This window comes from Myxocyprinus asiaticus, chromosome 26 (genome assembly GCF_019703515.2).
Source record: "Myxocyprinus asiaticus isolate MX2 ecotype Aquarium Trade chromosome 26, UBuf_Myxa_2, whole genome shotgun sequence".
NCBI lineage: Eukaryota > Metazoa > Chordata > Actinopteri > Cypriniformes > Catostomidae > Myxocyprinus > Myxocyprinus asiaticus.
The window spans coordinates 17,751,716-17,767,430 of record NC_059369.1 but is presented as its reverse complement, the minus strand read 5'-3'; the positions used below and the strand labels follow the sequence as shown (position 1 = coordinate 17,767,430).

The following is a 15,715-nucleotide window of genomic DNA, read 5'->3' as shown; positions in this document are numbered from 1 at the left end:
TGTGACAGGCAGACTGCTGTGTGCCTCATAGCGAGCGCACCAGGCCTTCACATAACCTCCCCCAACGCTCAAACGGTCCATTAGGAACAAGTCAGCTGTCCAACTATAGGGACAGGCTAGCCCAGCCGAGGCCTCTTTTCCCTCTCTTTCCTCCCCAAAAAGAGTGGAGTTTGTTAACTGACTGGGAGCCATAAGTGTCTGCATTGGGGGGTGTCCCTCCCAAGGGGAAAACACCGCGGAGACCACACCCCACCCAAAGGGGGGGGAGGGGTATTCTGAGTGGAATATGTCAAATGGTCTTACTGAGTCTTGTCGGAAGTATGTCATGTGGAGAGGTCCCATAGTAGGTCCTACCCAAAGGGGGAGGAGTTTCTACAGAACATGGCGACAGAGCAAGGAAGACGCAGATTGCCATCAGGGAAACAATTTTGCGGAAGATATCACATGGGGTCGCCTTCGGGGAACCAGCACATGTGGCGTACCTACCTCAGTACAGGGGCTCATTAGCGCATGTACTGGGCCAGTCAGCGAGTTTCTCCACAAACTCAACTGCCAGAGGGCTAAGGAGGAAAGTCATCCAGGGATCACAGTCTGTGAACATGACTGGGAGTCAAGAGTGCACGTTTTCACCTCAAGGGAGGGGAAAGGTGCTATGCGCAAGCGGTACACCCGGCCAGTTTGTCCCGGAACTTACCTGCTCGTGCCTACCAATACACGGGACAAGACCGGCTCAACCCAGAGATTGTAGACCTATCAAAGGTGTTGGGTGTTGCCCAGCCCGCTGCTCTGCAGAAGTCTGCCAAAGAGGCACCACTGGCCAGGGCCCAGGAGGCCGCCACACTTCTGGTGGAGTGGGCTCATAACCCCGCAGGGGTGGCACGTCCTGAGCCTGATATGCCATCACGATGGCGTCAATGACCCAGTGGGCGATCCTCTGTTTGGAGACAACGCTTCCTTTACGCTGTCCAACAAAGCAAACAAAGAGCTGCTCGGAGCTTCTAAGGCTCTGCATGCGATCCAAGTAGATGTGTAAAGCTCGCACCGGACAAAGCAATGCCAAGGCTGGGTCTGCCTCCTCCTGGGGCAGTGCTTGCAGGTTCACCACCTGATCACCACCAAAAGTATTCGTGGGAACCTTGGGCACATAGCCCGGTTGGGGTCTCAGGATCATGTGAGAGTAACCCGGACCGAACTCCAGGCACGATTCACTGACAGAGAACACCTGCAGGTCCCCTACCCTTTTGATGGAAGTGAGCGCATTCAGGAGGGTAGTCTTCAAAGAGAGTGCCTTAAGCTCAGCTGACTCCAAGGGCTCAAAGGGAGCTCCCTGTAGACCCCGAAGGGCTACAGAGAGGTCCCATGAGGGGACGAGGCGCGGTCTGGAGGGATTCAACCTCCTAGCACCTCTCAGGAACCTGATGATCAAGTCATACTTCCCCAAATACTTACCATCTACTGCATCGTGATGAGCCAAAATAGCGGCTACTTACACCTTCAGAGTGGAGGGGGTCAGCCGTCCCTCCAGTCTCTCCTGCCGCTGCGGTGTTGAGGTCACACGGGATGTGAGTGGCTCGTAGCGACTTGAGGCGGAGACGGCGGGCGAGTTGTGACATGCAATGGGAGCGTAGACCGCCTTGGCGGTTGATGTATGCTATCGTCGCTGTGTTGTCCATCCGGACCAACACGTGCTTGCTCTGGATCAATGGCCGAAACCTCCGCAGGCAGTTGATGTGCCAACGTAGCCGCGGGCCAGTCCAGGAGCCGGCGGCTGTGTGCCCGTTGCATACGGCACCCCAGCCCATCTTGAAGGTGTCTGTTGTAACCACGAAGCACCTGGAGACCTGCTCTAGGGGAACACCTGCCCATAGAAATGCAAGGTTGGTCCAAGGGCTGAAGAGGCGGCGACAGATCGGCGTGATGGCCACGCGATGTGTCCCGCGGCACCATGCCCATCTCGGGACTCGAGTCTGAAGCCAGTGCTGAAGCGGTCTCATATGCATCAACCCGAGCGGTGTGGTCGCCGCTGAGGATGCCATATGCCCCAGGAGCCTCTGAAAAAGTTTCAGTGGAACCGCTGTTCTCCGTCTGAACGCCTTCAGACAGTTCAGCACCGACTGTGCATGCTCGTTCGTGAGGCACGCTGTCATCGAAACTAAGTCCAACTCCAAACCGAGAAAAGAGATGCTCTGAACCAGGGAGAGTTTGCTCTTTTCCCAGTTGACCCAAAGCCCCAGTCGGCTGAGGTGCTGGAGCATGAGGTCCCTGTGTGCGCACAGCAACTCTCGAGAGTGAGCTAGGATTAGCCAGTCGTCGAGATAGTTGAGGATGCAGATGCCCACTTCCCTAAGTGGGGCAAGGGCTGCCTCTGCAACCTTCGTGAAGACACGAGGGGACAAGGACTGGCCGAAGGGGAGGACGGTGGTCATGATGACGGCCGTGCGCACTGGACATGTGACCCAGGGAACAAGAAAATCACTCTTTTGTTGAATTTTTGGGTACCGCAGCCTCTTGGACATGTGGCAAAATTAAATGAAAATTAAACAAAAGAGGGATGGAGTGGTCTGCTCAACAGCTCCAGAGAAGCGGGTCTCCTTGCCCCTGGGTCACCTGTCTCAGGGGCGCTTCGAAGCCTTCCTCGGGTTCTTGGCAGCCGGCAGTGAGACGGGTGGCATCTGCTTCCCGCACTGGGCTCCACGCCGGGGCCGGGCCACGGGGCCGGGCTGCGGAGGAGCCAGTGTTGTAGTTGCAAGAGGACGCCCTTGGTGACGAGCAGACGGGTTGCAGGGTCTTGAGCCGCGCCGGGGCAGGATGTGCTGTATGGTCTCCGTCTGCTGCTTCACTGCCGAGAACTGCTGGGCAAAGTCCTCGACGTGTCGCCGAATAGGCCAACCTGGGAGATGAGGGCATCAAGGAACCGTGCCTTGTCAGCCTCTCGCATCTCAACCAAGTTGAGCCAAAGGTGGCGCTCCTGGACCATCAGGGTGGACATCACCTGCCCGAGAGACCACGCCATGACCTTCATCGCCCAGGGAGCGTGGTCGGTTGCCAAGCGCAGTTCCTGCATCAATCCTGGGTCAGAACTACCCTTGTGCAGTTCTTTTAGTGCCTTGGCTTGGTGTACTTGCAGGAGAGCCATGGCGTGCAGGGCTTAGGCGGCTTGTCCAGCAGCACTGTAGGCCTTAGCTGTCAGGGACGACGTAAACCTACAGGCCCTGGATGGGAGTTTCGGGCGCCCACGCCAGGTGGTGGCGCTCTACGGGCACAAGTGCACCGCGAATGCCTTATCCACCTGGGGATCACAGAATACCCCCTGGCCGCTCCGCCATCGAGGATAGCGAGACGCTCTAGCCCGACGCTCGCGGCCGCCTGGGAAAGCATGTCCGTCATTTCCAAGTCGGCCTGGGACTGGGCAACCATTCCCGAAGGAGGAAGCCCAGTCGAAGCCTCTGCGTCCGACTGGACGAGCCCGCTCTCCGATGCTGCGCTCGATCACTCGTCGTCTTCTCGGGCTCCGAATGAGAGGTCGAACTCGCCCTGAGACGAGCCGGTGATCTCGTCCGAGCGCCCGACTGGGGCAAACAAGCGTGCTGGGGAATGGGAGGTCCGTGGGGTGATACCCAGCGGAGGTGGTCCCATTGAGGTCCCCAAATCGCCCCCAGTGCTAACCGGCACAGCCTCATACCCGTAGGTAGAAGGACAGAGGCAGGGAGCCGCTGGGGTGGCTTGCTTTCTTACGAATGCAAGCCGCGACTGCAACGTTGCCATGGTCATGTTCTCGCAATGAGGATAAGACCCATCCACGAATGATGTCTCCGCGTGGGCAGTGCCCAGAGACGTAAGACAGCGATCGTGGCCGTCAGAAGCGGAGAGATAACAACCGCAACCAGGAATAACACACAAACGGAAAGTCATCTTTAAAAAGACGTTCCATCTGTGCCGCTCTTCTAGAAAGAAAATATACTCTTTTTAGAATATACTCTTTTAGTAGAACTGTCGTGATCCGCACAATGAGCCACAAAGTAATAATAAAATAAAAAAATAGGTATAGTAACATGTTTGTATGAGAGCACATTGCTTTATACCATACACTTTATATTTTGTAATGTTGTATTGTATGCGCTGCTTAACAGCCGTGAGAAGTGATATCATAATTAAACAAACTTTCCAAATATGTCCACTCTCTCTCTTGCATGTCACATTGGGAGTTCTGATTCATTTTAGTGAATCAGTTCGTTCAGACAGCTCATTGACAGTAAATGAACCTGGTTAAAAAACAAATCAATGGTTCATTTGAATGCCATGCAGAAGTCTTTGAAGAATTCTATTTTCTCTTCTATTTTAAAGCAATATTCAAAATATTATTATATAATTAACTACAATCATTTACTAAATATCAGTGGTGGAAACAGTACTGATTTTGTTTTTTTACTTAAGTAAAAGTACTGCTACTGAAGAAATAATTCACTTGAGTACAAGTAGAAGTACTGAGAAATATTATGACTCAAGTAAGAATAAATAAGTAGTTTGCCAAAAAAATACTCAAGTAATTACATTACATGTTACTTTATGAAAATTATATTATATATAGTATATACGCTTCCATTTTTGGAACACAAAGGAATTTTTGTTTTGAAAGAAACTGATGCTTACTTTCACCAAGTGGCTTAACCGCTGGTACGGGGGTTGGGTTTTGCCAGTGGCGGGGAGGGGGGCCAGGTGGATCGGAGGTGGGGTTGGTGTCTGTGTCGGGGGGGTCTGTTGGTTGTGCTCACCGGTGGTGGTGGAGCGGCTGCCAGACCTAGAGAGTTGTGTACATCTGCAATCATTTTATTGACTGCTCTAAAATCTCATAAAGCTGAGATGATATTATTATTATTATTACTACTACAACTACTACTGCTACTACTACTACTGTTGTTATTATTATCATTATTATTATTGCTACTACTACTACTACTACTACTACTTCTATTAATATTGTTGCTATTGTTATTGTTATTATTATTATTATTATTATTATTATTATTATTATTGCTACTACTACTGCTACTACTACTTCTACTACTACTACTACTACTACTATTGTTATTATTATTATTATTGTTATTATTATTACTACCACTACTACTACAACTATTATTATTATTACTATGATTGTTTCAAATTGTCTTGAAATCTATCTATCACTCAGTGAGTTTATATCTAAATGTTTTTTTTCTCCCTCCACAACATCACCAGAAAAATGTAATTAATAATAATGATTACTATTATATCACACTAAATTAACCTATTCCTTAAACTTATCACTGTACCTGTATACACTACTATACCTATATATCTATATATTTTGTTGTTGTTTTTTTTGTTTGTTATTTATTTTATTTTTTTCTTATATGTGTGTGTGTGTATATATATATATAAATTTGATCAGTGGTTAAACGTGTTCAGACAGTTCCCTCATACCTGAATGAACGGCTCCTTTCCAGATTAAAATTAAATATGCAGAAAATCACAGTATTACAGTTCTTGTAAAGTGACAGGACAGAAAGCCTTGAAAAAGCTTGAGAAGAGAGGACACAGGCGGCAGTTTATGAGAGCTGCTGTGTCCTGCAGGCTTCCGTCGTGCCGTGCACAGCGTGTCTTAGTTTATAAACAGATTTAGCGCTTATAACTTTCTTCCCAAAAATTCTGAGATATGATGTATTTTTTTTGTACTTTGTAATTGTGTTGAAAAATAACTGCAGTGAAGCTGAATACTTCATTTTTAATCAACTCAAGTATTAGTAGAAAAATGTGAAAAACATACTCAAGTACTGTAATGAGAATAGTTGTAATCTGTTACTTTCCACCTGTGCTAAATATATTTTTATGTATACATTATTAAATAAAGAAATTGGCAAAAGAATAAAACAATATAAAATTAAAAAGAAAAAGAAAAAAAAGAAAGAAAAAAGAAAGAAAAAAAAATCATATCATATCATATCATATCAGCTATAGAGATTTTCCACAAACAGGGATTTGTGTAGTACAAGCCCCTCACACGTATTTTATCCTGCCTGAGTGAAGCCACAATCCACTTGGCTCTCACTGCAGCACTGACCTATGCAGCATGTCTGGTCCCCTGTCTGATTTGTATTCATAAACTGTACAAGAACTCTATACATCTCTGTGGTCAAGATCACATGGTGATTGCATTTTTACGTTTATTTTATTCATTTCTCATGTTTGGCTTGAGGGGTGGGCAGGTTTCAGTCCCATCAGGCAACATATTGTTTATCATTTATCCGAAGAACTGATTAATATGTTGTTGCTCTTCAAACACTCGAGGTGTTGCAGGTTTTGTGTGAGGCAGTGTAGGAGTATTCTTTGGGGAAGTGCATGCTTAATGTGTAATTAGACTGTAATTTCATTAATCACTCTGATTCTTGGGGTCTCAGGGGAAGTTTTTTTTTTTTTTTTTTTTTTTTTTTTTTTGCGATCACAAAGACCTGTGAGGAAAAGTCTGCTTTCTTACAGTCCCCATGAAATTAGCGTTTTAAGACTTTCAGTCAGTCTTTGAAGCCATCATTATGCTAGTGTACTCCTAACCATTGAGAAAATGCAATTTTCGCTTTAAGGAAACAGACAAACAAAACATTGTTGGATTCACACTGATCTCACAGTGAAATCAGAAACATTAGGTTGATTTTTAAAAAAATTTTTTTTAGCTAAAATCGGTCTGTGCTTGCCGAAATGTGAAACTCTGCCCACAGTGGCTAAAGCTTTTAGTGTTGCTAGGCATATGGGCATGTGTGAGCTCCATTTTCTGGGTGAAATGTCCAAAGATTTATTGTTAGAGGAACAAATTGCATCCTCTGAATAACACTCATCACTGATTATGCAAACTTGATTACTTCCTGGTTTCAGTGCCGGATCAGAACCCGGGTCTCCCATGCTGCTGATGCAACAAGCTTCCAATCGCACCTCAGAAGAAGTTAAACTGGCTCAAGTTAATGCAAAAACTGTCTCATGGGTGATGCTGAGCAACAGTGTTAACACTTTTAAGTGAAATCTAGCCACAAATGGCTAATTTACAGTCTGCATATTAAGCTGGGATACAAGAAAAACTCTTTAGCATCAAAAATAATACACACATCAGCTTTAGAAGATCTCTTTCTCTACCTTTCTTTCTCTGTTGTTTTAATTTCATGTTCCTGTTTGTCTCCCATGTTGTTGATGCAACATGCTTCCAATCACACCTCAGAGGAAGTTAAACATGCTCAAGCTAATGCAAAAAATGTCTGATGGGAGATGTTGAGCAACATTGTAAACACTTTTAAGTGAAATCAAGCCACAAATGGCTAATTTAATTTCTCTGCCTTTCTTTCTCTGTTGTTTTAATTTCATGTTCCTGTTTGATGAGGTAAGAGTACGGGTTGCCTGTTCTAAAGTTTTCTTATATCTGTCTTAACTTCCTTGGAAAGAGAATGATACAGATGTCTCGATGCCATCGTCTTTGCGCTACGTGTCTGCCAGACTCTCAGTGTTAGTCTGCCTTTATACAGAAAGTTGTCCCCCGCAGCTTCTGTTCGCAAGTGGCAGACAGTGGAAGAGAGAGGAATCACACAGGCTTTGTAAACAGCCACACAATCAAACAGAATAATTTATGAGCACCAGAGCATTTGAAAGTTTTGTTTGGACACTGCAGCTTTTATTTCCTCTTTTTTTTTTTTTTTTTTTTTTTTATAAATGAAATAGCATTGTGCATGATAATAAGAATAATGTACAATCAACATTCTAAAAAGCCCTGGAGAACTGTCCTCACTTCAGCTGGCATACAGATGTGGCTCATACATGTACACATGAGCAACCAGAAATGTAAACGAGAGCGTGATGGAGAAACTGATATGACAAATTCCACAAGCAAACATTACTAATAAACCTTCTCAATCAATGCAGATGACATCATTTCCATACCTTGCAGCAGAGGAACATCTTTGAGGAAACCTCCACTGTACTCCATTTGGTACTCTTTTTCTTGAAATCCCGGTACACAATCAACTTTGTATTCCTCTTCTTGTGCTCCAATGCACACAACCTAAAAAACAAAACAAAATGAAAGATTTCTATTCAGTTACTGGAAATACCTCACATACAATCTTGCACTAAAATGCTTATGTGACTTTTAATGTGCATGCTAATAGTTTACCCAGAAAAGTTGTTCCAAACCTGTATGATTGTACAATTCTTTTCCATAGAATGAAAATTTATAGTGACCATGTTTGTCAAGCTCCAAAAATAAAACAATAAAATAAAAAGGTCCATATGACTCATGCAATATATTCCATGTCTTCTGAAGTCATATGATATATAGCTCTGTGTTTCAAACAGACTGAAATTTAAGTCATTATTCACTAAAATTCTTCCCCTTTGAAAGCTACAGAGGAGAAGATTATCAGTGAATAACAACATAATATTCACTCTCTTCTTCACATTAAGATATAACATGGCTTCAGACTTGGAATATAGCACACAAATTGTATGGACTACTTTTATGGTGTATTTTTGGTCCTTTTTGGAGCTCACATATACCAGATTAGAATGACAATGGTAAGTAAATAACAATATTTCATTTTTGGGTGAACTATTCCTTTAAGTTTGAAATAATTCATGGAAGAAATATATGTTCTTTCTAGACTTACACAATTCTTGACATTGTTCATACTTGTCAGTAATTCACAGAATTCAAACTAAATTCTCAGATTTTTCTATATAAAGCATTCACATAGTCTGCAAGGTTATGTACTGCAAATTAAATAACAGAATCCACAAATTGATTTGTCAATGGATGCATTCTATTTATTAAACATTTTTTTTTTTTTTTGTGTGTGTGTGTTTTCTGAAGTACTCTTGTGTCAGTCGTTGCAGAGTACTTTACGACAGCCAAACGTAATGGGGAACAAAGGGCCAAAGCGGTAAAGAATTGCTATTCTAATAGATCAACAAGTCCATTTTCTGTCATCCCTACAATGACTAAATGCTGCATTTACAGCAGGCGAGACCACAATGATTCTGCTGAGGGCTTTTCTGGTCAATTATGTCAATTCCTGGTTGCCTTCCACTTAGCAAAGCAAAGCTTGTCTTCATTAAGAATTAAAAGTAATCATCTAGCTTTTAAAACTCAGAGGAAATTGCAGTATTGTGGATTTTAGATCAATGGTAAAAGGGGAGAGAGGGTTTTTTAGATTGCTGTTTTCCCAGCCAGGCAGCAACTACCTTTATGTCCATCTTACTGTCATTCCTTCTTTTACGCCTAGCAACATTATGACTCTTTCACATCTATTTTTGCTCTCCATCAATCACTCTTTAAGCTAGAAAGAAGCAGGCATTCTTTCTGACAATGGCATACCCCACATGCAACCATCCTTGGATATACAGTCCTGTCTCTCCTCTCAGTCCTACACAGTGGCAAATTCTCAGGGCCAGCAAAGCCTTCTCTTCTGGCCTAACATGCCAAATAAATAAATATTTTTCATCCTTTCATTCTCAATCACCTTTTTGCCTATACATTTTTAATCGTGTTCCACTCTTAATTAATCTACAAACAAATAGAGAAAACCGAAAAGTTTATCCAGTCAGAATTTATTCCTTGATGTTTACAAGCAAAGTGTGACAATTGCTTCACAAATCGCATGCCCGAAGCAGAGCGTGAGTCTGAGCTCCACCCCCTCAGGCCTTCAGAATCCCTCAACAGTGCAAATGAATCAGCAACTAAAGTCAGATCGTCAGATTCATCAGCCAATCAGAGTGATTTATTTGTTCTTGGTGGGTGTGATATTTAGGATATGTCCCGGTTGAGGCCTTCTAGCTGGCCTTGAGTGATGCAATCATGCTTTAAGTGACGTAATTTGAAAGCGAAGAGCGCAAGATCTTGTTAACAGTCGGCTGTCATCACTGCCACTATCGCTGTTGAGAAAGAGATCCTTATGGATTTAAAAACACGAGATGTTCTGCATAACTGTGTGATTGCTTAATTTATTAAACAGGAAAGGAGGGCTGATTTTCACTTCTAGTAAATTGGTAAGTGCTTTTTGCATTGTTATAGCAATATCAGGAGTTTTCTAAGTGTAAATTAGGCTGCTTGAGAATTCAGTGTCAGATCAAGTTTTGAAAAGTAGTGCTGTGTTCCATTCAACTCAGAAAGTCAGATTTTACAACTTCCTACTAGGAAAAGTGCAATGGAATGCATCTTTAAGTCAGAATTACAACTTGTAGGCTCGTGCAGAAATTCTCAACTCCGATTTCGCCGAGATGCAGGTGCATGATGTCACACAAACATGTCGACACTCAGGGAGATATACAAAGTAAGTGATAAACATTCACGTTATTAAGTAATATTGGTAAATGAGTTCGTTTCCACATTACATGATATTAAAGCTTGTTTAACAAACACCTGCAGAAACAGATGTATAAAACATATTCTCTTTTGATAATCGTATGCCTGAAGTACAAATGCTAGCGCTGCAGATTGTTTATCAGTTGTGTTGCTAGGAGACATCTCTAATGAGAGTCAAACACCTGCTAAGCTAACGGGAGCATTGCAGTTTTGTTTCCTTAAACGTCATCACATTTATGGTCTGAGATATCAAGTAGGAATATCCCTCATCCAACCTGAATGGAACACATCATAACCGTGTACCCTGACAAAACAAAATTTAATCGCAAGCAACATTTAAATCGCAAATATTATTAGATAGATTTTTCCAGGTATTATAGACCTCCTTCGTAGATTAATATGAAAAATTATGATTTTTGAATGTCTGTTTAGGAGACGTTCATTTCACAAAACAGTCATGCTGCAGTTAAAATTAGGTTTGCTTGAGCATTAAGTGTCGTTTCAAGTTCTGGCTTTCGTGCGTGGATGAGTTTTAAAAATGTCAATTGGTATTATTAGTTAGCTGCGACATAATGTATGATGCCCAAAGGCATAGGGTGTCTTATTCATTGTGAAACTGTGTTTTCTTAATGGTATGAATCACAATGAAGGCCTAGACTTAAAATGCACGGTCCTACATAGTACAAATTCTTGACTGATGGTTCTCAACTGGTGGATCACAACCCATAAATGGGTCGTAAGTCTGTTCTGACAGTATAGAAAAAAAAAATATTCTAAATTCAATGCAACTAAACATGTAATTGCACATAGTTAGGACACTTTTAAAGCAGAGGAGGCAACTCGGTCCGTGTACCTTCAGATAATTTGCTTGTTTTTCATCTAGAAAGAAATTATCAAAATTGAGAAAACACTTTATTTTTCATTTTTTAATTTCATGTAAGAACTAGAAAAACAGGAATTCAGCTGGATTTCTCGTTTTTTTTTTTTTCATTCAAGCACTTAAAAAAAAAAGTGTACAATCTTATTATTTGATTTGCACAAGTGGATGGACGTGACACACCCATTTCTACTGATTGGTTAAACCTGCAATGTCCTTTGTCCTTCCTCATTCCTTTTCTTCAGAATAAAAGCCTTTTCACACGGGACATGGCGAGCACTAAATTACCACAAGATTATCGCGTGGCCTACATTACGGACAGGTTTTTTTTTTTTTTTTTTTTTTACAGTCAATGCGATGCTCGTGTTGCAGTTTCAGGTGTGCACGTTGCCATGGCTACAGTCATAATGGACTTTATTTTGACTGACATGTCTATCTGTATATCTTTTTTAAAGTGAAATATCAGTGGGGGGTGTAAATTTGGGTCCATATACAGTAGGCTATGTGTTAAACAGAACAGAATGAACCTTACATTTTTAATGGCTACAAATAGTCTTCATTTACGTAATTTTAGGATACAACACCATACCATGATCTGATAGAATAAAATGACACTCTTATCTATTATGCAGTTGTCTCTCTTTAACATCTGGGCTATACGATTTGGTGCAAATTCATGTCACTTGGTGAAAGGTAGCCAAATTAGGCAGATGCCAAAATGGACAGGCTGGAAACCAGAAACAAAACTATGCTATGGTAAAAAATATATATATAAATGTCTCAGACTATGTTAAATACAGGTCCACTTGCAGCAAGGATAAACATAGTTTGTGCCATCCAGAATGTGTTTTGTACTGGGAATTTTTGGCTGCCAAGAGCATGAAACCATTTTTTTTTTTTTATTTATTTATTTTGTATTTCATAACATAGCATTGTGTGAAGCGAAAATAGGGCGAAAATCAAGTGTCTATGAATTGATAATTTGCCACTGTTCACGTGATTTGTGTAAAAGTAAATAAAAGTTGTTGTTGTTGTAGCACTTCTAATGTTTATTTCATCAGGAAACTGCCACAATATGTACAACAATGCCATGTAAAACTAATTTAGCAAAAATGTAGAGAGTAAAGTGATTCTATAAGACCAGCTGACATTCGAGATGTGGTGATCTTGCAGCCGATGGGATTTCAAATCCAGCTTGCGTCATTTAACAATTCCATAACCCACTCATTTCTAGTCCTTTCTTTGAGGTTCCTATCAATAAAAGTGGAAGGAGCAAATCCATTTAAAATGCACATATTTCTATCCATATTTTCAATGTTCTTGTAGCTCAGCTGGTAAAGCAAGGTACTAGTGCCAAGGTCATAGGTTCTACTATCAGGGAATCCACACACTGATAAAACGTACAGCTTAAACTGAGTGCACGGTAAGTAGCTTTGAATAAAAGCATCTGCTAAATGCATTAATGCATGTAGGTGTTGAAAGATCAATAAAACAAGTCAGATGCTTGTCTTTTCCCATACAGCCGCACTGTACGGTTGCTCTGCATCTCATCGGACTCTTTTTAGTTGTTACTGAAGTATGTCCAAGTCAATTAGTGGATCAGTCCAAAATGTCAAAGTGTTGGTTTGATTTGCTAATCGGCAAACTGAGTGGGAGAGTGCAGGGTGAGAAGGGCCATGGTAAGGAGCCAGCTGGGACACGTGATGCACATTAACAGGGCAGCACTCAAACAGCTGGTGCACCTCACTGTCTATTCAGATGAGCATATGTGGGATTGTATGATAGAGCTCTTCCTCTGTCATTGCTTTGAAATCTTTTCAAAGAGGAACTTGTGCCAGGGAGCTTCAGCGTTCAAGCATGTTATTACCACAGATATTCAGAGTAAAGATATAAGGAAAAACTGCTGTTGAAAAAAGCCATTTGCAATCGCACAGTCAGCAGTGCTGTACAGAGCTGTGTTTGACGTGTCCCCAAGGAGAGGGCAAGCGTGGAAAAAATGGGGAATATCTCAGCACAATGTATTTTGAGGGGCAAATAAATGCATATTTTCACTTATTTTTCAGATTTAATGAGCCATTTCTGACAAAAGTGTTGTGTTTACTGAAATGGAAAAAAATACTTTCTTTATTGTCCTACAGGTTAATTTGGTGTCAAAATAGTACTGCCCTCAGTACTGCTTGGATTCCACTTTGTCATCTCTTGTTAAATTCACAAGGCCTACTCTGCTTTATCCCTGATTTAATGACAAATACTGTACATCAGGGGGTTAAGGGTGCTGTTTCCAAACAAGGTTTCCACTCTTAATAGTAGTTTCCATTCTTTCCACTATTTCTGAAGACCTTCAGGAGTTAATTTACTGTTGTACAGAAGCCAGTTTAGTTATTCGTGTACTCAAAGACTTTTCTTAGCCGCATGCGAAGCAAATATTCTTGGATCTGCCTCAGCAGGACAGACATAGCATTGCATATGAGACAGCATGACAGAAATCTCTCCAATCAGCATGGAAAAACATAATTTGAACATCCACTCAGTCAAAAAATGTTGTTGATTCCTGTGCCAGTATTTGCCCTCTCTCAGAAAATGAAAGACAATGATGATGAAGAGGAAGAGAAAGCAGAAATGAGATGAGAAAAATGAAGAAGGTTGAACATTAATTACTGATTATTTTAATTACAAACTACAGTGATGTATATTATCATTATAACAATATGAATGGGAAGCTGATTTGAAAAAAATATCTGAATGTATTGATATTTAAAATGTTTCCCATTTGTTTTAATTCCAGCATGCACTCATAGCACTCCACATGCTTGTGCAAAACCTGATCTATGTTATCCCAGAATGATTTGAGAATATTTCGCAAAGGCGTTAACATGGTCAATGTCACAGATTTGCTAGTGACCTAGAAATAGTGATGTTACTCAAATATCACCTCTTCATTTTACATTAAAACTTCTCTTAGTTTTAAATTTTTCAAAATACTAAAACCTTTCAGGTAAAAAACAAAACAAAAACATTTTTCATGTAATCTCAGATTTTTGGACTCCACTGTATTGTATGTCGTGTCCTTCAAACTGCCTGACTGAGGCACAAATCTGCAGCGTGTCATCAAAAAAAGGTACAAAATAAGGATGGCACAAAATAAGGATGGTGTCCAATTTGGTGTAAGAGAGCAGAAACATCCAATGGGAGGACAGAGAAATGAGGTAAGAGAGAAAGTGAGAAGGTATGTGTGTGCGGTGCACCCATGTCCACAGAAATGTGTGACCTTTTTTTGATGTGGCAAAAGAAAGCCAAGCGCAAGAGTATTGTGGCGGCCAGCCTTCATCTCAGCTATGTGGCTGCTTACAGGCGTCAAAGCGAAGAAACCACCTACTGCCTGTCTTCCTCCCTCAATAATGCTTGCTTTTCTGCTTCTCTGTCTGAATTGGAAAGCGTAATTGATTGCATGGCATGTTGGTCATCTTATCAGTTCCTTTCTGAGATACTGCTGTGTGGAGACTTCATTAGTTTTCTAATAATTTGACTCTGCGTGATTTTCTTTGTTAAACACAACTAGAGAAGATGGCACTGGTGGGCTCAGATCGACAAGACTGGGGTGAGGAAATGACAATGTTCCATGCTGGTCCGGAGATAAACATTTAAATAAGCTTTTACAAGTCTTTGCTTTTCTTTTAGAAGGTCTCGCTGCCTGTGAACGGCACAAGGGAAAAATAAAGAAATAGTTCACCCAAAAATTAGAAATCTGTCATCATTTACTTACCCTCATGTCATTCCAAAACTATGACTTTCCCTCTTCTGTGGAACACAAAAGGAGATGTAAGGCAAAAAGTTAGCCTCAGTCACCATTTACTTTCATTGTATGGGAGAAAAGATCCCATGAAAGTAAATGCTACTGAGACACTGCTAAACATCTCCCTCTGCTTTCCATGAAAGTAAAAAAGTAATACATGTTTGGGACAACACATGGGTGAATAAATGATGACATCATTTTAATTTTTGGGTGAACTATCCCTTTAAAGGTGCAGTAAGTTATTATTATTATTATTTTTTTTTTTAAATGACATGCAGAAAACTCCTCAATTGCCTGTCAGATATCACTGAAATAGATGCCATTAAATATCACACCTGTCTTTTTAACAGCCCTAAACAGGGTAGACAGCAGGGTAAAAGATGTCAGCGGGCTGCAGTCAAATCGTTTGTTTAGCAAGTCAGAAGACTTTCTGCCTGTCATTCGTTGTGCATGCTCACAGGGCAGCCCATAACTTGTATAACTGCCGGTACAGTGTCCTGCTCTCAAAAAACACTAAGGGTCAGATGGCAAAATGCTCAGGAGGACCCATTGCCCTACATCTGTTCCGATGCAACGATCTCTAGTGTGTCTGTGTGTGTGTGCACTTGCCTTTGCAGTGCGGAACTTGACTTTGCAGTGCAGGGGCACTGCTTTGCAGTTGCATCACTCA

At 41.7% G+C, this 15,715-nt stretch overlaps 1 protein-coding gene across 1 annotated transcript in view; it reads right to left on the bottom strand.

Annotated features, from left to right (window-relative positions):
• The window catches only part of LOC127417265 (cadherin-13-like), a 596,890-nt gene that overhangs the window by 448,496 nt on the left and 132,679 nt on the right, over positions 1–15,715 (bottom strand). The window contains exon 2 of the mRNA XM_051657154.1: positions 7,957–8,077. Within this exon, the coding sequence (XP_051513114.1) occupies positions 7,957–8,077 (121 nt within the window). The remainder of the gene's footprint in view (positions 1–7,956; positions 8,078–15,715) is intronic.